The 25,793-nt window shown below is 43.0% G+C and overlaps 1 protein-coding gene across 3 annotated transcripts; it reads left to right on the top strand.

Moving 5' to 3' along the window:
* Positions 1-5,413: 5,413 nt before the first annotated feature.
* Positions 5,414-24,280, top strand: RDH11 (retinol dehydrogenase 11). 3 transcript variants are annotated; one of them, XM_016926962.4, is made up of 7 exons: positions 5,414-5,573; positions 8,093-8,211; positions 8,551-8,706; positions 9,900-10,004; positions 10,723-10,932; positions 15,948-16,137; positions 22,735-24,280. In XM_016926962.4, the coding sequence occupies exons 1-7, from the start codon at positions 5,500-5,502 to the stop codon at positions 22,835-22,837; spliced, it is 957 nt and encodes a 318-aa protein (XP_016782451.3). In that variant the 5' UTR covers positions 5,414-5,499; the 3' UTR covers positions 22,838-24,280. The 3 variants fall into 3 exon arrangements, 2 of the variants coding, with proteins under 2 accessions (XP_016782451.3, XP_016782452.3); XR_010150961.1 differs by lacking the exon at positions 22,735-24,280 and having other exon boundaries at positions 10,723-11,276; positions 15,427-16,137; XM_016926963.4 differs by lacking the exon at positions 9,900-10,004.
* The last annotated feature ends 1,513 nt before the right edge of the window (positions 24,281-25,793 follow it).

Here is a 25,793-nt window from a genome sequence, read left to right as displayed (position 1 = left end):
TGCTATACCTTGCTGCACATGATTCCCAAGTCATGAATCATTGTTGTTCGTTCTTTATACCCTTAAAAAGATACATGTTTTTCTTGGTTGAAATGATAATCCTCTCCTTCAACCTTTTTGTCAACTTCTGTAATCTTTGACTTTTTTTTTTTTTTTTTTTTTGAGATGAAATTTTGCTCTTGTCACCCAGGCTGGAGTGCAGTGGCACGATCTCCGCTTACTGCAACCTCCGCCTCCCAGGTTCAAGTGATTCTCCTGCCTCAGCCTCCGAGTAGCTGGGATTAGAGGCATTCGCCGCCGTGCCCAGCTAATTCTTGTATTTTTAGTAGAGACAGAGTTTCATCATTCTAGCCAGCCTGGTCTTAAACTCCTGACCTCAGCTGATCCACCCGCCTCGGCCTCCCGAAGTGCTGGGATTGCAGGCATGAGTCACCATGCCCAGCCAACTTCTGTAATTTTTTTTTTTTTTTTTTTGAGATGTAGTCTTGCTGTGTCACCCAGGCTGGAGTGCAGTGCCGCGATCTAGGCTCACTGCAAGCTCCGCCTCCCAGGTTCATGCCATTCTCCTGCCTCAGCCTCCCGAGTAGCTGGGACTACAGGCGCCTGCCACCATGCCCGGCTAATTTTTTGTATTTTTAGTAGAGACGGGGTTTCATCGTGTTAGCCAGGATGGTCTCGATCTCCTGACCTCGTGATCTGCCCACCTCGGCCTCCCAAAGTGCTGGGATTACAGGCGTGAGCTACTGTGCCTGGCCTTCTGTAATCTTTTTCTCTGGTTCTAACTCTGGTGTGGCCTGATGCTAAAATGTTTATCTTAAAGCTCTGGAACAAAACCATTTTCCTCCAATATAACTTGATTCTGTAGTCTTGGCTTTTCTCGATATAGCTAAATTATTTCCTATAACCAGGGCACTTTTGATGCTGTTACTGAGACATATTTATTGTCCTGCTTAAGATACAAGTTTCCTTGTTTACTTTCCTCAAAAATATAGTGTACACTCATAACTCTGGACACACTCTTCCTGTATTTTAATTAAATCCAAGTATCCTTTTTTTTTTTCTTGCTCTGTCTCCAGGCTGCAGTACAGTGGCATCATCTCAGCTCACTGCAACCTCCGCCTCCCAGGTTCAAGCGATTCTCCTGCCTCCATCTCCCAAGGAGCTGGGACTACAGGTGCGCACCACCACGCCCAGCTGATTTTTGTATTTTTAGTAGAGACGGGGTTTCACCATGTTGGCCAGGATGGTCTCGATGTCTTGACCTCATGATCCGCCCACCTCGGCCTCCCAAAGTGCTGGGATTACAGGCGTGAGCCACCGTGCCCAGCCTAAATCCAAGTATTCTTTTCATTGAGTTTGTCTTCCAGGTTATCTAAATAGAGATCCAATAAAGAAAAACAATCATATTACAAAAGGTTTTTCTTTACTTTTTAGTAACTATCCTAAAATTTTTCTTAATGTTTTATCAAGGTAATTCCTGTGACTTACTGTGTTTTGATCACTTTAAAAAAAAAAGCTTTAAAAAGGTGAAGATTTTTTACATCTACATAACTTTCTTTCTTTCTCTCTCTCTGTTTCTTTCTTTCTTTTTTTTTTTTTTTTTTTGAGATAGGGTCTTGCTCTGTCTTCCAGGTTGGAGTGCAGTGGCACAATCACAGCTCACTGCAGCCTCAACCTGTCGGGCTCAAGAAATCCTCCCACCTGAACCTACGGAGTAGCTGGGACCAAAGGCACACACCAGTACACTGCCTATTTTATTTATTTATTTTTTGTTTATTTATTCATTTATTTTTTAAATTTTTGGTTGAGACGGACTCATTAGGTTTCCCAGGCTGGTCTCGAACTTCTGGGCTCAAGTGATCCTCCCGCCTTGGCCTTCCAGTGTTGGGATTACAGGGATGAGCCACCACATCCAGCCTTTTATCTTTTTTTTTTTTTTTCTGAGATAGAGTCTCGATCTTGTCGCCCAGGCTGTAGTGCAATGGCGCGATCTTGGCTCATTGAAACCTCCGCCTCCCGGGTTCAAGCGATTCTCCTGCCTCAGCCTCCTAAGTAGCTGGGATTACAGGTGCCTGCCACCATGCCCAGCTAATTTTTTTGTATTTTTAGTAGAGATGGGGTTTCATCATGTTGGGCAGGCTGGTCTCAAACTCCTGACCTTAGGTGATCCATCCATTTCGGCCTCCCAAAGTGCTGGGATTACAGGCATGAGCCAACATGCCCGGCCCTTTTATCTTCTTTAGAGTTCTCTTTTCTTCTTACTAGCACACAGGTTGGCAAACCATGACCCACAGGCCAAATGCAGCCCACTGTTTGTTTTTGTAAATAAAGTTTCATTGGAACACAGTAACATCTGAACAGTAAACACAGTAACATTTGAACACATTTGTTCAAATATTATCTATGGCTGCTTTCACATTTACAACAGCAGAGTCGAGTAGCTGCAACAGAGACCAAATCCTCCTCAGAGCGTAAAACATTTATTTTTCTTTTCAGGAGAAGTATAACAGCTCCTATACTATCCAGTCCCTCATTATTCCAATCCCATTATAGTTAATAATTTTTTTATGTTAAACTTTCCCTGTTCAAATTGTTGTGTAGTTTCTCACTTCTGATTGAACCCTGTCTGATACATCTCCAACCTCTCTGGCCGTTTCTCAGTCAATTTTTGGGCTCCCCTCCCTCTACCCATTTCACAATGTTAGGGTTCCTCAAGGCTTCCCTCTGCTTTTAGATAGGTTTTTGCTCTGCCACCCAGGGTGGAGTGCAGTGGCACAATTCTAGCTCACTGCAGCCTCCAACTCCTGACTCAAACAATCCTCCCACCTCAGCCTCCCAAAGAGCTGGGACTACAGATGTGTACCACCATGCCTAGCTAATTTTTTAGTAGAGATAATCAGTTGTTTTTAATCTAGATTCCATTATGGCTCCAATGTGTCTATAAACCACCTGAAATTATATGCAAATTTTATATGGATATGCAAATACACACAAGTATGGGGAGAAATTTCCAGCTTCATCTTTTGGCAATATAGCTCAATAGTTAAGGGCACAATAGACCCTGCATACAACTTGGTGGACAAAAGTGACTGCATCTGGGATGCTAATCTGCAATGCTGACTTCAATGTTAACTGCAATGTTGATTAGCCCCAGTCCTGTGAATATCTCCTGATTCCTACTTTATTTACTGTCCCTAGTGTAAGAACATGTCAACCTTGATGTTATTGCACAAATTATTATCTATTACACATGTAGCATTCTTGCCTGTTCTGGAGGGCTACCTTTAATTGTCTTGCACAGAGCAGTTTGACTCTTTCCCTACAGTATATAAACTCTGAGTGTGGAGCTTACATGTACAGAAATCTGCCACCCAAGCCCACATTTCTGTCTGTAAATTCCCACAGTAAAACACCCTTACCAAGAAACTGGATTTGTCTGCCTCAACCTTTGGTGTCTTGGCTCCTCTGGCATTTGGGGGCCACTTTGCATATAGGGCCCTCTCATGGAACACCACCTGCTTCAGTTTGAATCCCATCTCTGCCTCTTTGACCTAGGCTAGCTTACACGGTGCCTCAGTTTTCTTGTCTGTAAAATAGGGAAAATTATAGTACCTACCTCTTAGAGTTGTTATGGAAATTAAGAGTTAAAATATATATATATATATAAAGCATTGGGACAGGGCCTGGCCATAATTAAGCAGTATTTAAGCACTGGCTATTATTGCCATTTCTGGCACTATCCCTTCTCCCCAGACGGTTTTCTGTTGCTCTAGTGCACCCTGCTTTCTCTGACTGTGAACCCTCAGGTGGGGTCTTTCCTCTGCTCAGCACACTCTTGTCTATGTTGCTTGCCTACTAATTTCCCTCTGGCCTCCGCTCAAATGTTATTTCCTCAAATAAGCCTCTCCTGATCTAGAACTCCTCTCCCTTGTAAAAGCTCCCAGAGCTTTCTCTAATCCTTCTCATAACCTTCACCATGATTTATTTACAGTGATTACTTATTTAAGGTCTTCTCTGACAGTCCATGAACTCCGGGCGAGCAGAGATTATGTGTTCCTGGCTTCCTGCTGGACATCAGCACAGTGCCTAGTACACTATAGGAATGCCATAAATATTTGTCAAATGCGTGAATGACTGAATAAGGAACAAAACAAATGAAAGGCTTTTACAAAGTTATAAAACCCAATACAAATATTAGGTAACACAATAATGAGAATGTGACAAAATGTGATGATTGCTAGGTAATCTAATGTTAAATTGGTAGGAATTAGTATTGTGTGAAGGAAACCCTCTCCTCTCCAATTTGCTATAAAATATATTAGTTCATTGGAACCCGTGTCTTTTAACCAAATGGAAATTATGCAAAAGGACCAGAAAATATTACTGGGTACAATTAAGGAATCACAGACAGATATTGATTGGTTAAAACACCCTCCACTTTCACCCCCAGGAAATAGGCCTCAGATGAAAGAAACTATTGAACAGGGAACCTATTTATTCACAGAGAACATATTCATGGCCTTAATTCAAGACAGGATTAAATACTTTCACGAGTTGGCAAAACCAACTGTGCCAATCTGAGATATTCATTGCTACCCTGGGAGTTAATGTATGTGACCCAAGCCATCAGGAAGACGATATTCTATTATCAATGAACACTCAAACACTAGAAAAATCATGATAGTTGCCACCATAATTCAAGATAGACACAATAAAGTGATTCTCCTGGGAATGTCTTCAAGGACTTATTGCTTCCTCTCCACTGGAAAAAGGAATCCTCGAGGAGGAAGGGTTTACATTCCCCCACCTTCCCAACTGTCAGACTCCGGACCGCTCCTCTCCTGTCTAATCCGCCTTTCATTTCCCAGACGCCAACATCTGATCTCCAGGAGAAACAGTGCGGTAACTGCCTAACCAGGATTGGGGAAAACTGAACCAGGGACTGGACTTGGGTCTGGGGAGATAGAGGACTGCAGAGATTTCACAAACACCGCGGTGCCTAGTACACTATAGGAATAAGTGTACTATTCCTATAGTGTACACTTTTTTTTTTTCCAGAAAAATCCCTCTGGGGTATGAGCACTATTTTCAGTTCTGGTTCAACTTTTCATTGAGATTCTATGTGGATAAGAGGATCTTGTAGTGAAAAAAAGATAAAGAGCAGTGTTTTCATCTGAGTGTGAGAAACCATGTGTGCCTAGAGGTGGGAGAACTGAGTGTTCAGAAGGCAGAAAAAATAACTGAGAGCTGGGTGAATGATCCCACAGGCCCTAAGCCCTAGATGGTTGGGGATTAGCGATGTATAATTCAACTTCTGCCAGCGTTGGCGGCAGCGCTCCCACGTAGCCAGCCTGAGGCTGCCAAGCTCTGGACTACATTTCCCAGAAGGTCTGCTCCCCGGGCTGTCGCAATTTGAATTGGGGCGTGTCTAGAAAGAGAAGCCATAGTCGGCGAGCACCGCTGGGGCATCCCGCTCGGGTGCTGCTGCAGCCGGCAGAGATGGTTGAGCTCATGTTCCCGCTGTTGCTCCTCCTTCTGCCCTTCCTTATGTATATGGCTGCGCCCCAAATCAGGTCTGTGCAAATGTATTGCCTTCTCTTGAGAATTCTTGTTGCGGGGCGGGAGGGAAACATAGAATCCCCACCAAAGCTTTCTTGGAAAACTCCCCTGGGGGGGCTCCAAGATGGCGGAGCCCAGAGTTCGGTGGGTTAGAGGCGAGGTCCAGCTGTCCTGGGTGCCAGGAGGAACACCCGAGACCCCAGGCGGTGAGAAAGGGCGGCAGTCCGGGGCACACTGCTTTTCCCTGGCCTGTTTTTCTTTTGTCTAAGCACCCCCTGATTCTGGCTCCAGGGAATCCCGAGGGTAAGGCTACCTCAAACGCTTGAGTTTCGGACCCTTCAATGGGATATGGCCCGACGCTGTTTTCCCCTTAATCCCCACGCCTTAAACCAGCCTTCGAGGTACAAAGGAGCGATTCCACATTTCGCCCTCTGAAACTGATAGCAATCGTAACATCTGCGGCCCCATCCTTGCTCTCTCGTTGCTGTTACAATCGCTTGTTCTGTGGGCGGATGTTGTAAAGGAGAAAAGTGAAAAGGAAGAGTGTTTGGTTATGAGCTCTATCCTGCCTTGCGAGCAGGAGCACGGGGGATCTGAGTTAGGAGCTAGGGTACTGGGGCGGTGAGGGCTGGGAGAATGGTGGGAAGGTATTGACCAGGTGATGATGGATCAATCAGCCCAAGGCTGGCCAAGTGCCCCAGTGAATCAGCAGCGGGCTGTAAAACCGGCAGCCTGCTTATTGGTTCTAAGTAAATCACCAGTGGTGACGGACCAGTGACTGAATAGACAGACACATTCCTTCCCCAGGTGGGCAGTCTTAGTCCCAATAGAACTTGAAGCCAGGCCAGATCACAGTCATTTCTTACCACAGTCACCTACTTTCCTTCTTTTATTTTTATTTTCTCTTCCTTCTCTGGTGCCCCTCTTCCAGTTATATTTTTTCTGCCTTCTGAACACTCAGTTCTCCCACCTCTAGGCACACATGGTTTCTCACACTCAGATGAAAACACTGCTTTTTATCTTTTTTTCACTACAAGATCCTCTTATCCACATAGAATCCCAATGAAAAGTTGAACCAGAACTGAAAATAGTGCTCATATCCCAGAGAGATTTTTCTGGGGAAAAAAAAAAAAAAAATATATATATATATATATATATATTCCAGGAGCTGTATTCCCAACTCAGCAGGGTTATGGGAATCGGGCCAGAGCTGGACTTTTATAGTTGTCTCTTTCATTCCTGCTGGTTAAGGAGAAGAAAGAACTAAGTCCAGGTCCTACTAAGTTGTCACTCCTGGAGCTACAGTAAGGGGATGTGGGAAACAGCCTGGAGGCTTGTTCTCTGAGGAGGGAGGTGATGGTTTGTGGGGACCATGAGTTAATCTGCCTCCCTGTCAGCATTTTCGCACTATGCAGGTAGCTTCAATGGCTAAGAGTATGTACCTTGCAATTCCAAGTTCAATGAAAAAGGCTGAAATGCTCTTTAAGAATGCATCTCCTGGTCAACAGATTGTTTTAACCAGAGTCCCAACATTGCCAAGAAGAGAATAGGCCAGTCTGAGAACCACCAATCTGTGTTTGTGTATTCATTCATTTGGAAAAGGCAATATAGTATAGTACTTAGAAACAAGGACTCTAGGCTGGGCTTGGTGACTCACACCTGTAATCCCAGCACTTTGGGAGGCTGAGGTGGGCGGATCACCTGAGGTCAGGAGTTCGAGACCATCCTGGCCAGCGTGGTGAAACCCTGTCTCTACTAAAAATACAAAAATTAGCTGGGCGTGGTGGCGCATGGGTGAGGGGGTGAGGGATGAGAATCGCTTGAACCTGGGAGATGGGGGTTGCAGTGGAGGTGGAGGTTGCAGTGAGCCGAGATCACATCATTGCACTCCAGCCTGGGCAACAAGAGCGAAACTGTCTCAAAAAAAAAAAAAAAAAAAAAAAAGAAAGAAAGAAACAAGGACTCTAATTACACAAAGCAAGACTTGAATCCCAGCTCCCCTTTGTACATACATAATCTTCTCTTTGTTTTAAGTGTGTATGTGCATGCGTGTGGGTGTGTTTTTTTTTTTTCTTATTTTGTCCCAGAGTCACAAGCTTTCATAATTTTAACTTTTTGTATTGGATTAGCCATTTCTCAAGGCCATAAAATGCCAGTTGTGGACAGATTGACCTACAGAAACTAGTTATTTCTTCATCTGGGCTGAATCTTGTGATTTCCTAAGTCACAAGTGCCTTAGAGAGCTCAAACCAAAGCCAGGTGCCTGGCTAAGCAGGTATTCATCCAGTTCTTGTGCTGCAGAGAACAGCTGTAAGCTTTGCCCTTGTAATAGAATCACTTTTGTCTTTGAGCAAAAGCAGAAAACTTTTGTCATCTTTCCTCCAACTTTCCTTAAATGGACACTGTTTCCTTAAAAGGACAACAGTGGAAAGAACTAAAGCAAACCTCAGCCAGAAGACACAGGGAGTTGCAGGAACCTACTGGCTGAGACAGTAGAATGAAGAATTGATGAGCTCTTCTTCTCTGTCTGCAGGAAAATGCTGTCCAGTGGGGCGTGTACATCAACTGTTCAGCTTCCTGGGAAAGTAGTTGTGGTCACTGGAGCTAATACAGGTATCGGGAAGGAGACAGCCAAAGAGCTGGCTCAGAGAGGCAAGTTCACCTCCTTTCAATTCCCTCCTATTACTGCTGTTTTACCCCTCACAGTAATGATGATTCATTCTCATTGTTTCTTCCCAGTTTTGGAATTCAAGAACACCTAAGGATTCCACTGATTTGCTGATCTGAAACTAGTACTATGCTCTACATATAATGGACCCTTAATGAATATTATTAATTTATTTTTCTTTACCTATTTGCTAATCAGATACCTCTGTTGTGAAGAAAGGGTAAAAATGTGTGTTTTTTAAAAAAATGTTGGAAATAACATTAGATTTATAATGCCAGCTCAAAACAGAGCTGACCATTTCTCTTTCATGTGTTGGCTGACAGGAGCTCGAGTATATTTAGCTTGCCGGGATGTGGAAAAGGGGGAATTGGTGGCCAAAGAGATCCAGACCACAACAGGGAACCAGCAGGTGTTGGTGCGGAAACTGGACCTGTCTGATACTAAGTCTATTCGAGCTTTTGCTAAGGGCTTCTTAGCCGGTAAGTGTAGAACTAGAGAGACTATGTTGTGGGTCTTGAGGTCAACATGGCAGATTCAACTAAAAGGAAAAGGTCCCTCTTCCTCATAGAAGTGGTGGATAAAATATAGCCAAAAACTTCTGAAGCTGAACTCATAGTCACTGGGACACAATTTATGTCAAAGGGATATCTTCCAGAGGCAGAAACAAAAAATGAATTCAAAACGTCATAGCAGTGAGCAAGAGCTGAAGCCAGAAATCTCATGGGAGTCTCAGCACTCAGTACAGGCTTTTTAGGGGCTGGGGTCTAAATACTTACACAGGGATAGGAGATGAGGCCACAGGCCTTTGAGAGCTGGAGCTGTATTTGAGGTTCTACACAAAGTTGAGATTCACAAAGGGCCATCTGGTCCATAGTATAGAAGCTAATAAAAATCCTGGCCACCAGCTCAGAGACATGACAAAGAAGTTTACCATCTCTTTAGACATAGATGGATACTTATCTGCAAAAAATTAGAACCCAAGCTGGCATCATCTGTGGGGTCTGAATTCGTACCACCAAATGATATGAGGATATTTATGGGTTTGATTTTTGTATGTGTGTGTAATACTCTATGGAAAATTAACGTAAAAACCTGTAGTGTCTCATCAAAAGCAAATCCAAGAGCACTCTATAGGCATATCCCCTTATAGCCCAGGGATCTAGGCCTCCAAGGAAAAAGCTTTCACTGGTGTGAACTCATAGTCATAAATTACAAACCACATGAGGAAATGAACCATGAGAGAGAATTGGAAGATGCAATAAAGAGGTGAAGCCAGTATTTATTTCTTTGGGGACCTGAATCCCAGGGCAGAGGTACATAGAGAACATTCTTTTTTCTCTTGCTTTGGAATCTTTCCATTCAGCTTGGGAAGTCTTTTTATTGAGAGAGGTGGATGCAACAATTCCCGAAAGCAGTGAGTAAGTAGCTCCTGAACTACAAAGATCTGGAAGGTCATTTGGTAGTATAAAATGGAATTTTGCCCCATAGTAAAAGTAGGTGGGATTCAACTAAAGTCTTAAAATGAAAAACAGTAGAAAATAAATATGAAGGAAAAATGGAGGGAAGATTGAAGTCCTGCATCCTCATTTTCAAAGCCTGAGCGTGAGGCAGCTTTCTAAGATGTAATAGCCTTGGCTAGCCACTTCCACGCTCCATCGTCTTGTCCCTGCAGAGGAAAAGCACCTCCACGTTTTGATCAACAATGCAGGAGTGATGATGTGTCCGTACTCGAAGACAGCAGATGGCTTTGAGATGCACATAGGAGTCAACCACTTGGGTAAGAAATCTGGCCTTATCACAAAGCTAGAGAGACCCAAAATTCTCTTTGGGAAACTTAGGGGTCAGATTGAGGCTTCTTGTTGTGTGATTGAACCTCAGGACCATAATAGACCATGTGTGCATAATAGTTTGGTCCTACCTGATAGCTGAGGAATACCTGAGGGCTGCTCCAGGTTCTGCCCGCTTTTTAATCTGTGATTTAGATTCGGTTTGCCTTGGCACATTTTTTAACAGACTAATAGGTTTAGGGGACTGTGTTGCTTTCTTAGTAGTGATCCTTGTGGCCAGCATCAGGTATAGGTCATCTGCTCTTTTTTTGTAGAGACAGGGTCTTGCTATGTTGCCCAGGCTGTTCTTAAACTCCTGGCCTCAGGCACCTTCCTGCCTCAGCCTCCTTAAGTGCTGAGATTACCGGCGTGAGCCACCGCACCCAGCCAACCAGCTCTTAAGAATGAGATTAACCAAAGTAGGAATGAGCTGGGACTTCATATTCACATAGTCTAGACCTATCTCGCTCATATAAGGATGCCTCATGTCTTCGGCTGTTGTTATTTCCCTAAACCTTCATTAAACTTGTTTTCTAGTTGATAATGAAAAGTTGGAGGGAAAGACCTTATTTCTGAATTATCTGCCTCCCATAGGTGAGGCCTGCTCACCACGACTCCTGTCATTCCTACATGGCCCTGAACTTCATTAATTCTAGTATTTCTCAACAGGTCACTTCCTCCTAACCCATCTGCTGCTAGAGAAACTAAAGGAATCAGCCCCATCAAGGATAGTAAATGTGTCTTCCCTCGCACATCACCTGGGAAGGATCCACTTCCATAACCTGCAGGGCGAGAAATTCTACAATGCAGGCCTGGCCTACTGTCACAGCAAGCTAGCCAACATCCTCTTCACCCAGGAACTGGCCCGGAGACTAAAAGGTGGGCCTAGAGGAAATGAATGTGGAGACATGAGTCAGAGAGAGGCAGGTAAAAGCCACAGGAATGGAAACTGTTTCCAGAGCCCATCACCTGGAGAGGACCTGCTTCCGTGGCTATAATTGGGTACAGTTTTAGTAAGTAGTCTACAACTGAATATTGGAGGCGGCTGGCTGGGACAGTGAGACTCTGACTTTGAGTCTGAAGGCCTGGCTTTACTACTTACTAGCTGTGTGATCTATAGCAAGTTACTTAACTTTTTTTTTTTTGAGACGGGATCTTGCTCTGTCACCCATGCTGGAGTGCAATGGTGCAATCTTGGCTCACTGCCGACCTCCACCTCCCAGGTTCAAGTGATTCTCCTGCCTCAGCCTCCTGAGTAGCTGGGACTACAGGTGCGTGCCCCACCAGGCCTGGCTAATTTTTGTATTTTTAGTAGAGACAGGATTTCACCATGTTGGTCAGGGTGGTCTTGAACTCGTGACCTCAGGTGATCCACCCACCTTGGCCTCCCAGAGTGCTGGGATTTTAGGTGTGAGCCACCGCACCTGGCCATTACTTAACTTTTAGGACTTCCTTCTTCATATGTAAATGGGACTACTTCACAGTTTATTGTCATAATTAATTCAGGCTTCATAAGCAAGTCAAGATTTTTTACTCACAGTGAGATTGAGTATGAGGGAAGGACCTGAACTGGCACTAGATAAAGGCAGTAGACTAAAACAGGTACTGGGAATATGGAGGGGCAGGGTCTCCCTTGCAAAGCATCAAATAAGAGGGAAATATATGCTTGAGAAGGGGAATTTCCAGTCACAAATACACAGAGGTCCTTAGCACTGTCTACTCTGGATTTCTAATAAAGAGAAGGGAAATCGAGGGTGAACTATGCTAGGAATTGAGGCAGGCAGAATGCAGGCTCAAGGAATCAGGCACAGGTGCCCTATGGTTGGAATAGGATCATGCTACCAAATGAACATCTGTGAGATGGGAAGGAAACTGGTGGTTAGCTCAGTCCTTATGCCCAGTCTGTGCCCAGGGCATGACATCTTTTATCAGTTTAGGATAGATAAGGGTAACTGGATGGTGAAAACTATCCAAAGAGTTGATCAGGGAGCTAGGGTGGCCTGGAGGTGGAAAGATGGGTCCAGTGGTGAGAATTCACTAATACATGAATGAGGTGACTCTGATAGTTGTGAGGATTCAGTGGAAAATCATTATGGTGCAGTAAAAGAACCCTGGTTTGACAGAAGATTCATTCATTCAGCCATTCAGCAGACATGTATTCAGTGCCCATGTTGTTCCGTGCACTGAGTTAGGGGACAGGGGGTGAATTGGTGAACAAGATAGGTATAGTCTCTTCCTTGGTTTGGTTTACATCTAACGGGGGAGAAAGACAATTAGCAAGTCTTTATACAAACTATTAAATGTAAAATCAGTCTAGTAATGCATGAATAATTCTCATTGTAAAAAGCTCAAATAAGGTCAGGCACAGTGGCTCACACCTTTAATCCCAGGCACTTTAGGAGGCCAAAACCGGAGGATCACTTGAGGCCAGTTCAAGATCAGCCTGGGCAAAATAGTGAGACCTCATCTCCTCTACCAAAAAAAAAAAAAAAAAAAGAGTTCAAAGCATATGGAAGTATGTAGAATTAAGGTGAAAACCCACCTTCATTTATTCCCCTCTTCCCCCTGCTCTTCTCCCTTCATGTGACCATTATCAACAGCTTGTGTGCCCCTTTCCAATAATTTTCCTATGCATTTACATATGTATGTATCATGCACAAGGAACTGAAACTCCAACACAGTATCTTGGAGATCTTTCCATTTAGTACATATGGATTTAGTACAATACCCCTTAATTGTATTGGCTGTGTTGTATTTCGTAGTATAGATGTGCCTTAGTGTATTTATGTATTTCCTTAACAACGTCTGGATTGTTTCCTTTTTGTTGTGGCTGTTTAATTATAATTGTGATAAATGTTATAAAGGAGAAGTACCAGGACTTACAATGGATTTTAGTGGGAGTCTTGGGGGGACCTTATTCAGTCTGAGGGTTCAGGGAAGACTTTCCTGAAGAAGTGAGTTGCATGCTGAGCCCCAAAGGATGATTAGAAATTAAATGGATTAGAGGTACTGATAGAATGTGGAGGCTGAGGCCGGGCGCGGTGGCTCACACCTGTAATCCCAGCACTTTGGGAGGCCGAGGCTGGTGGATCACCTGAGGTCAGGAGTTCGAGAACATCCTGGCCAACTTGGTGAAAGCCCTGTCTCTACTAAAAATACAAAAATTAGCCAGGTGTGGTGGCGGGCAATTGTAATCCTAGCTACTGGAGAGGCTGAGGCAGGAGAATCGCCTGAACCTGGGACAGAGTTTGCAGTGAGCCAAGATCATGCCGTTGCACTCCAGCCTGGGCGTCACGAGTAAAACTCTGTCTGAAAAAATGAAAAAAAAAAAAAAAGGGCCAGACGTGGTGGCTCATGCTTGTAATCCCAGCAATTTGGGAGGCTGAGGTGGGTAGATCACCTGAGGTCAGGAGTTCAAGACCAGCCTGACCAACATGGAGAAACCCCATCTCTACTAAAAATACAAAATTAGCCGGGCATGTTGGCGTGTGCCTGTAGTCCCAGCTGCTCAGGAGGCTGAGGCAGGAGAATTGCTTGAACCTGGGAGGCAGAGGTTGTGGTGAGCTGAGATCATACCATTGCACCCCAGCCTGGGCAAACAAGAGTGAAACTCCATCTCAAAAAAAAAAAAAAAAGAATATGGAGGCTGAGAAACATTCCAGGCAGAAGGAGGAGAATGTACAAAGGTCCGGGCTCAGTTTGAGAAACAGCGAAGGTTACCATTGGTAGGTTGTAGAAAGCAAGAGTAATAAAGATCTGAGCTGAGACTGGTGAGGTAGGTAGATGCCAAACCCTTAGAGGCCACAGTAAGGATTTTAGTGTTTATTCTAAGAGCAATGGGAAACCGTTAAAATTAAAGCCTTTTCAAAATGGGGGCAAGAGGGGTTGCAGCAGTTGATTTCATCAGCAGAGGTGAGAAATGAGGGTAGTTTGGACTAGGTGGTGGAATTGGAGGGTAGTAGAAACTTCTGAGAGAGATTTGCTTTGGGAAAGCTTGTTGACTGGAGATGCATGCTTTAGGTGGGCATTCATCAGAACCCTTTTGCCTGATTGGGCATGTCGGGAACACTGCAAGAACCAGGTTTGGCATTAAAAGTAGAAATCAATTTGGGACCTCTGAGTCTGCATTACTATGGGTCATCTAGGGAGATGTCGAGTAGGCAGTTGGGAATAATACAGCTGTGTCTGCAGCTGTCAGTCCACAAAGACCAGAAAAATCCTGTTTCTTCAAAGCTTTACACCAAAACTCATTTGGCAGCAAAACCTTTCCTGTACTAGGGAGATTAGATTAATAGGCAGTGTATGTATACATTTCATATTACCTTTCTACAATCAGAGAAAAAAATTGAAGTATGTCTGGCCCCAGCGTTTTCCATAAAGGATTGGGGGCCTGAAATAGCATGTGCAAAAGTATCATTTAGCACTTACCATGCATCAGGCACTTTTTTTTTTTTTTTTTTGCACCGGTGTCTCACTCTGTCACCCAGGCTGGAGTGCAGTGGCACGATATCGGCTCACTACAACCTCTGCCTCCCCGGTTCAAGTCATTCTCCTGCCTCAGCCTCCCAAGTAGCTGGGATTACAGGTGCACGCCACCATGCCCGGCCAATTTTTTCTATTTTAGTAGAGATGGGGTTTCACTGTGTTGCCCAGGCTGGTCTATAACTCCTGAGCTCAGGCAGTCCACCTGCCTTGGCCTCCCAAAATGCTAGGCTTATAGGTGTGAGCCACCACGCCCAGCTGCATCAGGCACTCTTTTAAGACCTTTAACATATATGAACTCATTTAATCCTCATAACTACCCTGTGAGGTTGTAGGTATTATGATTATTCCCATTTTAGAGATGAAGAAATGAGTCACAAAAGGGAACTTGCCCAAGGTTACACAGCTAATGAGTGGAGCCAGGATTTGAAACTGGGCAGTCTGTCTACAAAATCCATGCCCATAACCACCACATTGTGTTGACTCCCAGTGTGTCTGCAGTTCAGAGGAGCAGTTTGGACTGCGGACAAAATGTGAGCACCATAGAATTATGGAGAGGGAGTCTGGTGAGCCATGAGAACTCCAACATTTAATGTTTGTGTAGAAGATGATGAACTGGTCCAGAAAACTGAGACAGAGCAGCCAGAAAGGTTAGGAAAACCAGAAGTGGCATAGGCTTATGGAAGCCAGTGAAAAAGAAGACTTTAAGAAGGGGATGGGCGCCTGTAATCCCAGCACTTTGGGAGGCCGAGGTGGGCAGATCACTTGAGGTCAGGAGTTCAAGACCAGTCTGGCCAACATGATGAAATCCCGTCTCCACTAAAAATACAAAAATTAGCCTGGTGTGGTGGCGCACCCCTGTAGTCCCAGCTACTTGGGAGGCTGAGGCAGGAGAATCGCTTGAACCTGGAAGGCAGTGGCAGAAGGAAGATCATGCCACTGCACTCCAGCCTGGGCAACACAGCAAGCCTGTCTCAAAAAAATGAAGGGGATGGGGTGGGTGTGGTGGCTCATGCCTGTAATCCTAATACTTGGGGAGGCCAAGGTGGGAAGATTGTTTGATGCCAGGAGTTCAAGACCAGCCTGGTCAACATAGGGAGACCCCATCTCTAAAAATGAAGGGGGTGGTCAACGATGTTAAGTGCTGCTGAGAGGATGAGTCTTGGCTCTGCTGATTCCTGATGGGAGTTTCCAGTCAGAAATACACAGAGGTCCTTAGCACTGTCTACTCTAGAGCCTTCTTAAATCTGTGAGATGGAAGTATAAATTACTGTGAGCAGTACTTCTGATGTCACCATGGGCAAAAGAGTCCATATGTGAAGGTCACATGCTTATTTACATCCTTTTCTGTTTTGGGCCATTCTGCAAAATCAAGTCCTGTCTTACCCTCTCTTCATGCCACCCCCAACCAGGCTCTGGCGTTACGACGTATTCTGTACACCCTGGCACAGTCCAATCTGAACTGGTTCGGCACTCATCTTTCATGAGATGGATGTGGTGGCTTTTCTCCTTTTTCATCAAGACTCCTCAGCAGGGAGCCCAGACCAGCCTGCACTGTGCCTTAACAGAAGGTCTTGAGATTCTAAGTGGGAATCATTTCAGGTATGAATGTTATCTCTTTTTGCAGATGAGATTTATTGCTCAAAGGAGATAATTTGGGTTTGTCTGGGTATACCCTTTTTTAAAAGTACATTGTCTCATATAGCTTTTGTCTTTTAACTCTAGAGTTTTCACCTTTTAGTAGGGGAATTTGACTCTCTTTTGTAATAACTGCTACATTTGATTTTATGCCATCTTTTATACTGATAATTATGCATTCTGTTTGTTTTCTTCCTGTCTTTGTTATGTCAGTCCAGTTTTCTTTATTCTTTTTTGGATTCCTAATTCTATTGTTTTACATTAAAAAGAATTTAAAAAGAATTTGAGGCCGGGCGCAGTGGCTTACGCCTGTAATCTCAGCACTTTGGGAGGCCAAGGTGGGCAGATCACCTAAGGTCAGGCGAAACTCCGCCTCAAAAAAAAAAAAAAAGAATTTGAATCTGTATTTCTCTATTGTCTTCAGGATTGAAATACTATGGACTCCCCTCTCAAATAAGCGAAGACATTTAAAATGATTTAAATGTAGAGAATTTTGAATATAACACAGGGGTAGATAAAATAGTGCACTGAGCCTGCATATAATGGAGCCTCAGCTACCATTAACCCATGGCCAATTCTGCCCTATCCCCATTCTCTACCCCTTTCCATATTTTTCTTCTCCCATATTATTTTGAAGCAAATCCCAGGCATCACATAAGATCAAAATTTTAACATGTTTTTACCTCTACTTCAGGTTATTGTTGAAATGACCTGAAATTTTAAGGAAGTAGCTGAAAATAGCATTAAGATTGGAAAGAAAGGCAGACAGATTATGAGAGGCCTATAATGCCAGCCTTGTGGAGGAGCCCCAGAGTTGTTTCAGTAGACAGACAAAATCTGGTCTGTGCTTTAGCAACTTTGTTTCATGAATGAATAATTAACCTAGTGAGAGAGAGAGTTTCAGAAAGTTGTAATGAAAGGAATGGTAATGTGAAAGAGGCCCTGAAGCAGCAGAATTTTTATCACTGGATGATTAATTAAATGAGGGGATGAGGGAGGCTTTGCTAACCTGAATTTCAAGCCTGAATGAGGTTGATGATGACATTAACTAAGACAGCAGACATGGAAAAGTAATGTGTGGAACTTAGGGTTCTTGGATTCCAAAGCAGTTGAAAGGGACTTCGTCTAGCTTAAGCAAGAAGGAAATTTATTAAAATATTAGTAGGGAGAGGAGGGACCCCTAGGTTGAAAGGGAAGACTGAAGAGCCAGGCTAAGAAGTGTCAGAGTGGCAGTCAGCTAGCCGGGGCATTGCTGCTAGAGTGAGCGAATGCCAGCTATCTTTAGTATTTAGGTTGTATTGCTTATCATCCATTCTCTAGGGAGGAAGCATTGGATCTCCTTCCTCCCATCCCTTCATTTTTACTCTTTTGATTAGAGGCAAACAGGGACTTTATTAATGCTCTCTTCAAACTATATTGAGGGGAAAAGGTAATTCTGCAGAAGGAAATCAGGTTGCTATTGCCGAAAGAAAGTAGAATGTTCAGCCAAAGAGTAACAGTTGTCCACTGTGTAACAAACCTGGCTCTGTACATGTTGCATGTGTGTTATCTATAAGGCATGCAAGTAGAAATGTATAGCAGATAGCTGGAAATGTGGTTCTGAAGTATAAGAAGATAGATTTATATAGTATACTGGATTGATTTTCCAAGAGTGACTGGATTCTTCTTCCCTAGAGATTTTAAGAAAAAAAAAAATAACCCTTTATCTTGGTTTTGACTGAGTGGTTTAAAGAAAGTCAGCTCTAAATCCATAACTTACTATTGGATTGACTTTTGAAGAGCCTTTCCTGTGCTATGGATTCTTAATTCATTTTGAAGATCCAACAGCAGCCGTGTAGACCACCATCAAGAAATGAACATAAAAGTCTTTTGATTGAAGCCTTAAGATTTTTGCACTGGCTCTTCTTTCTGCCTGCAACCACTAGTCTGCTTTATGTCTCTAAGAATTTGCCTTTACTGGACATTTCATATAAATGGAATCATATGGTATGTGGCCTTTTGTGACTGACTTCTTTTACTCAGCTTAATGTTATCAAGGGTCATCCATGCTAAAGCATGTGTCAGTACTTCGTTTCTTTTTATTGCTGGATAACATTTCATTGTATAGATTTGCCACATCTTATTTATTCATTCATCAGGTGATGGGCATTTGGGTTTGCACTTTTTAGCTATTTGAATAATACTGCTGTGACCATTTGTGTAGAAATTTTTGTGTGGACATTTCTCTTGGGTACATGGAAGTGGAATTTCTGGGTTATATGGTAACTGTGTTTAACTGCTGAGGAACTGCCAAACTTTTCCAAAATGACTGCCCCATTTTACATTCCCACCAGCAGTCTATGAGTATTCTAATTTCTTCACATCCTCAGCAACACTTGTTATTGTCTCTCCTTTTGAGTTTAGCCATCCTAGTGAGTATGAAGGAATATCTTGTTTTTATTTTCATTTCATTTTCCTACTAATGATGTTGAACATTTTTTCATGCGCTTTTTGGTTCATTTGTTTCTTTGTTGGGGAAATGTCTATTCAAGTCCTTTGCCCATTTTTAAGTTGGATAATTGTCTTTTTATCGTTGAGTTACAAGAGTTTTTAATAGTCTAGATACGAGTTCCTTGTCAGATATATAATTTGCAAATATTCTCTCATTCTGTGGGTTGTCTTTTAACTTTCTTAATGGTATCTTTTGAAATGTAAAACTTTTAAATTTTGATGAAGTCCAGTTTATCTATTTTTTGTCACTTGTGCAGTCATATCTAAGAAATCATTGCCTTACCCAAGGTCACAAAGATTTACTACTGTCTTTAGTAAAGACAGTTTTCTGTTACTAAACAGAATACCACAGACTGGGTAATTTCTAAAGAAATTTACTTAGCTCATGGTTCGGGAGGCTGAGAAGTCTAAGAACATGGTGCTTGGCATTTGGTTGGGGCCTTCTTGCTGTGTCATAATATGGCAGAGGGCATCACATGGTGAGAGGGCAAGCAAGAACAAACCCACTCCCATGATAGTGACATTAATCCATGTATGAGGGCAAAGCTTTTATTAATTAATCTGTTCATGAAGGCAGAGGGATTAAGTTTCCAACATGTGATTTTTTAAGGGATACATTCAAACTATAGCAACCCCTATGTTTTCTTCTAATAGTTTTATAGTTGTAGCATTACATAGGTCTGTGATCTATTTTGAACTATTTTTATTTTATTTTATAATTATTATTTTTTTGAGACGGAATCTTGCTCTGTGACCCAGGCTGCTCACTGCAACCTCCGCCTCCTGGGTTCAAGCAATTCTCCTGTCTCAGCCTCCCAAGTAGCTGGGACTACAGGTGCACACCACCATGCCTGGCTAATTTTTGTATTTTTAGTAGAGATGGGGTTTTGCCATGTAGGTCAGGCTGGTCTCCAACTCCTGACTTCAAGTGATCCACCCTCCTCGGCCTCCCAAAGTGCTGGGATTATAGGCGTGAGCCACCACACCCGGCCTTGAACTAATTTTTGTATATGATATGAGGTAGGGGTCAACCTTCATTCTTTTGCATGTGGATATCCAGTGCCTTAGCACCATTTGTTGAAAAGACAGTTTTCTACCCATTGAATTGTCTTGGTATCTGTATTAGTCTGTTAAGGCTGCCATAGCAGAATCCCACAGACTGGGTGGCTTAAACAATATAAATTTATTTTCTCACACTTCTGGAGACTGAAAGTCCAAGATCAAGGTGCTGGCCTGGTTGGTCTCTGGTGAGGCCTGCCTTCCTGACTTCCAAATGGATGCCTTCTCTCTGAGCCCTCGCATGGCCTTTCCTCTATGTACACACACTCCTGGTGTCTCTTCCTCTTTTTATAAGGCCCTGTTGGATTAGGGCCCCGCCCTGATGACCTCATTTAACCTTAGTTACCTCCTTAAAGGCCCTCTCTCTAAATACAGTCACACTGGGGGTTAGGGATTCAACATATTAATTTTGGGGGAACATAATTGGAGTATAACAGTAAGCTTGTCAAAAATCAATTGACCATAAATATAAGGGTTTATGTTTCACTTTTCTGTTCCGTTCATTTGTATGTCTGTCCTTATGCCAGTATCACACTATCTTGATTACTATAGCATTGTAGTAAGTTTTGAAATTAGTTTATCTTTTACCTATACTAATTCTTAGCAAAATCCCTCTGGAAATGTCAATACTGTGACCATGCTGATGCCATAGGCACACTTAAATAGCTCTTACTTGGCTGGGCGCGGCGGCTCACGCCTGTAATCCCTGCACTTTGGGAGGCTGAGGTGGGCAAACTACTTGAGCCCAGGAGTTCAAGACCAGCCTAGGCAACATAATGAGACCCCATCTCTATAAAAAATGCAAAAATTAGCCAGGCGTGGTGGCGTGTCCCTGTGGTCCTGGCTACTTGGGAGGCTGAGATAGGAGGATCACCTGAGCCTGGGGAGGTTGTAGTGAGCTGCGATCACACCACTGCACTCCAGCCTGGGCAACAGTGAGACCCTGTCTAAAAAAAACAACCAGAAAGCTCTTGCTGTAGTATTTGATTAGTTTTTACAGCCTACAAGGAACCTTCATGTCAACTGTGTTCTTTGCTCTTAACTGTAAACTTATGAAGAGTATAAGGCACAGTGCAGTGGAGGATGCAGAGGCTTACAAAGGCTGAGTCATTTCCAGAGAGATACAGAGCCTTGTGGTTCTCACTGATGATCTTTTCACTAAGAAATGGCAAGTTGTACTGGTCATACTGGTGAGTCTTCTTAAACAGAAGTACTGATAAGACTTGTTTTGTAAACGTGACGATATTTTGAAATGGTATTTCTCAAACTTTAGTGTGTTCAAGAGTCATCTGGAGAACTAGTTGAAAATAGATTCCTGGACCACAACCCTAGAGATTCTCATTCAGTATGTCTGGAGTAGGGCTGGATAATTTCTAACAAGCTCCCAGTTGATGCTCCTGCTGCTGGTTTGTGGTGCACACTTTGAATCCCACTGTCTTACTTGACATAGTGTTAAGAGTTTGCATATATAGTTAATTCAGACTTGTCAACTCTTTCACCTTCAGAATTTGCTTAGATACTGAGGAAGCAATTTTCTTGAAATAGTATACTTTTAAAAATTGTTTCCTCACATGACTTTAAAGATTGTAATACATTCAATCATTTTTTTAAAAACTTTGACTGAATGCTTACCAGATGTATACCAGATCCAGAGAATACAAAAATGAGTCAGAATTGTCCTTAAGAAAATTTTCTGCATCGGAATTACAAAATTATAAAACTTGGAATTACAGGCTGGGTGCAGTGGCTCATGCCTGTAATCCCAGCACTTTGGGAGGCTGAGGCAGGTGGATCACTTGAGGTCAGGAGTTCGAGACCAGCCTGGCCAACATGGCAAAACCCTGTCTCTACTAAAAATACAAAAATTAGCCAGTCATGGTGGCAGGCGCCTATAAAGGCCCAGCTACTCTGGAGGCTGAGGCAGGAGAATTGCTCAAACCTGGGAGGCGGAGGTTGCAGTGAGCTGAGATCGCATCACTGCACTCCAGCCTGGGCGACAGAGTGAGACTCCGCCTCCAAAAAAAAAAAAAAAACTTGGAATTAATTACAGCAATGAAGAGAGGGTATATGAAACACTTTGCTATGATTTGTGTCCCTCAAGGTTCATATGTTGGAAACTTAAGCCTCAATACAACAGTATAGAGAGGCAGGGCCTTTAAGAGGTAAATTAGGTCACAAGGGCAGCCCTCATGAATGGTTTAATGCCATTATCTCTGGAATGGGTTCATTATCTTGGGAGTGGTTCCTTATTAAAGGATGACTTGGGTCCCCTTCCCTCTCTTGCCCATGTCATGCCTTCCATCTTGTTATGACACAGCAAGAAGGCCTTCATCAGATGCCAGCCCCTTGATCTTGGACTTCTCAGCTTCCATAATCATAAGCCAGTTTCTGTATGCTCATTATAGTTACCCAGTTTGTCGTATTCTGTTACAGTACCACAAAACGGACCAAGACACCTCGTACCTTGGTTTTACCATTTCTTTTCTGTGTCGCCTTTTCCTTTTGTTGTTTTAGAAGCTGGCTTTACTTCTCATATGAGTTTACTAACAGTATAACTTCAAGGATTCCAGAAATAAGCATTTCTTTTTTTTTTTTTTACTACTCCAGGCATCTCTGACCAATGTGAATAGCAGGATCTCAGCTATATGACATTGTCCAAGGCCCTGTAGAATGGGCCTTATGGACTTACTTGAAGAAGATGGATATACATGGGTGTCAGGCAGGCACTAATATTAAATTATATAAATAGGGGAATATAAAGACCAAATGTATGCATTATATATCAAACAAAGCATTCTGATGAGAGGTGGTCTAGCGAGGAGATCTAAAATGGTAATTACATTTTCTCTGGCTAAGGACTGGAGAATGAAGAGATAAGGACAAACACTGGCCCTGTGAAGTACATGGAGAACATGTGATCCCTAGTTGTTTTTATGTCATATTCCTTATCCCTGGCAGATGGCAGACTTCATTCTTAACACTGTGCTTCATACCTTTCTCTTTACCTTCCAGTGACTGTCATGTGGCATGGGTCTCTGCCCAAGCTCGTAATGAGACAATAGCAAGGCGGCTGTGGGACGTCAGTTGTGACCTGCTGGGCCTCCCAATAGACTAACAGGCAGTGCCAGTTGGACCCAAGAGAAGACTGCAGCAGACTACACAGTACTTCTTGTCAAAATGATTCTCCTTCAAGGTTTTCAAAACCTTTAGCACAAAGAGAGCAAAACCTTCCAGCCTTGCCTGCTTGGTGTCCAGTTAAAACTCAGTGTACTGCCAGATTCGTCTAAATGTCTGTCATGTCTAGATTTACTTTGCTTCTGTTACTGCCAGAGTTACTAGAGATATCATAATAGGATAAGAAGACCCTCATATGACCTGCACAGCTCATTTTCCTTCTGAAAGAAACTACTACCTAGGAGAATCTAAGCTATAGCAGGGATGATTTATGCAAATTTGAACTAGCTTCTTTGTTCACAATTCAGTTCCTCCCAACCAACCAGTCTTCACTTCAAGAGGGTCACACTGCAACCTCAGCTTAACATGAATAACAATGACTTGGCTCAGGAGCAGGGCTTGCCCAGGCATGGTGGATCACCGGAGGTCAGTAGTTCAAGACCAGCCTGGCCAACATGGTGAAACCCCACCTCTACTAAAAATTGTGTATATCTTTGTGTGTCTTCCTGTTTATGTGTGCCAAGGGAGTATTTTCACAAAGTTCAAAACAGCCACAATAATCAGAGATGGAGCAAACCAGTGCCATCCAGTCTTTATGCAAATGAAATGCTGCAAAGGGAAGCAGATTCTGTATATGTTGGTAACTACCCACCAAGAGCACATGGGTAGCAGGGAAGAAGTAAAAAAAGAGAAGGAGAATACTGGAAGATAATGCACAAAATGAAGGGACTAGTTAAGGATTAACTAGCCCCTTAAGGATTAACTAGTTAAGGATTAATAGCAAAAGACATTAAATATGCTAACATAGCTATGGAGGAATTGAGGGCAAGCACCCAGGACTGATGAGGTCTTAACAAAAACCAGTGTGGCAAAAAAAAAAAAAAAATCCTAAAAACAAACAAACAAAAAAACAATTCTTCATTCAGAAAAATTATCTTAGGGACTGATATTGGTAATTATGGTCAATTTAATAATATTTTGGGGCATTTCCTTACATTGTCTTGACAAGATTAAAATGTCTGTGCCAAAATTTTGTATTTTATTTGGAGACTTCTTATCAAAAGTAATGCTGCCAAAGGAAGTCTAAGGAATTAGTAGTGTTCCCATCACTTGTTTGGAGTGTGCTATTCTAAAAGATTTTGATTTCCTGGAATGACAATTATATTTTAACTTTGGTGGGGAAAGAGTTATAGGACCACAGTCTTCACTTCTGATATTTGTAAATTAATCTTTTATTGCACTTGTTTTGACCATTAAGCTCTATGTTTAGAAATGGTCATTTTATGGAAAAATTAGAAAAATTCTGATAATAGTGCAGAATGAATTAATGTTTTACTTAATTTATATTGAACTGTCAATGACAAATAAAAATTCTTTTTGATTATTTTTTGTTTTCATTTACCAGAATAAAAACTAAGAATTAAAAGTTTGATTACAGTCAAAAGAAGAAAACACTGTTCATTATTATGGTTATGCAATGATTTCTCATTCTAAAGAATAATTTGTTCCAGAGTCTAGCTACAGTGTAATCTCAATCCACATGCTATTAATTTAGGTTGTGTGATAATCTAATTGTTCATTCACCATTTCCTACTTAACCTTTTTTGACACTCTTCACAGACACTTTTTCCACATTTCTTGATCATCCCGGGCCATTTTTTTTTCCTTTCTTTTTAATTAGAGACAGCGTCTTGCTTTGTTGCCCAGGCTGGCCTCAAACTCTGGGCTCAAGCGATCCTCCCACCTCGGCCTCCCAAAGTGCTGGGGTACAGGTGTGAGCTGCAGCACCCGGCCCCAGGCTATTGATCCTTTTTTTGCACCTGCCCCTTATTTCTGTACTGTGACAAGTCCCAGCATTGTGCTGTGGGACTTACACAGTATACTGACTATCCTCAGACTTGGTCATGTCTATGCTCAGTGCATATTAAGAGCTTAACCAAAGTGTGTTGAATCAACAGCCAATGAACTTGATCTAATAAAAATGAGGGCCCAGGAGATACAAATTAGCAAAGCATTTTCTCCTGAGCAGTCATACATCTTTTAATATTTGTAGGCAGTTTAAAATTGAACTCCCAAGCAAACATTTGAGAACAGACACCTTGAGCAAACCGTGAAATCGGTGAAAATAATAATTTTAATTTTTTTGAGATAGGGTCTTCTCTGTCACCCAGGCTGGAGTGTGGTGGCACGATCTCAGCTCACTGCAACCACTGCCTCCCGGGTTCAGGCGATTCTCCTGCCTCAGCCTCCCGAGTAGCTGGGGTTACAGGCGCCCACCACCACGCTTGGCTAATTTTTGTGTTTTTAGCAGAGACGGGGGTTTCACCATGTTGGCCAGGCTGGTCTCGAACTCTTGACCTGAAGTGATCCGCCCGCCTCGGCCTCCCAAAGTGCTGGGATGACGCGTGAGCCACCATGCCCGACGTGAAGACAGGAATTTATACCCATGGAGTGCAAGAAAGGACCTTGTAATTTTTAACACGTGACACTTAGTGGCAGATGAGACCTAATGAAGCCAGGCCCACCTTCCACACCAGATTATAAATTCCCCTGGAGCAGAGATTAAATGTTTTATTCACCAACATGCCCAGATCCCTCGCAATGCCTACGCTTGACAAACACCTGTTGTCAACAAGTGCACGAGGCAGCCTAGGAGGAGAATTAGTCTCCACGAGGAGAATTAGTCGGGCCTAGCAGCTAGAGTATTTCGAGGTCATCCTAACTGGGTTCCACTTTTGAATTTTTGGTTTTGGGGTTTTTTGTTTTTTTGGAGACAAGATCTCGCTCCACTTGGGAGCAAGGTCTCCCAAAGCTGGAGTGCAGTGGTGGGACCTCAGCCTCCGGGGGTAGCTGGGGCCAAAAGTGCGCGCCACCACGCCCGGTTCTTATTTTGGGTT

This window comes from Pan troglodytes, chromosome 15 (genome assembly GCF_028858775.2).
Source record: "Pan troglodytes isolate AG18354 chromosome 15, NHGRI_mPanTro3-v2.0_pri, whole genome shotgun sequence".
In the NCBI taxonomy this organism is placed as follows: Eukaryota; Metazoa; Chordata; class Mammalia; order Primates; family Hominidae; genus Pan; species Pan troglodytes.
Note: the sequence above shows the minus strand (reverse complement) of the source record. Positions and strands in the feature narration are given on the sequence as shown.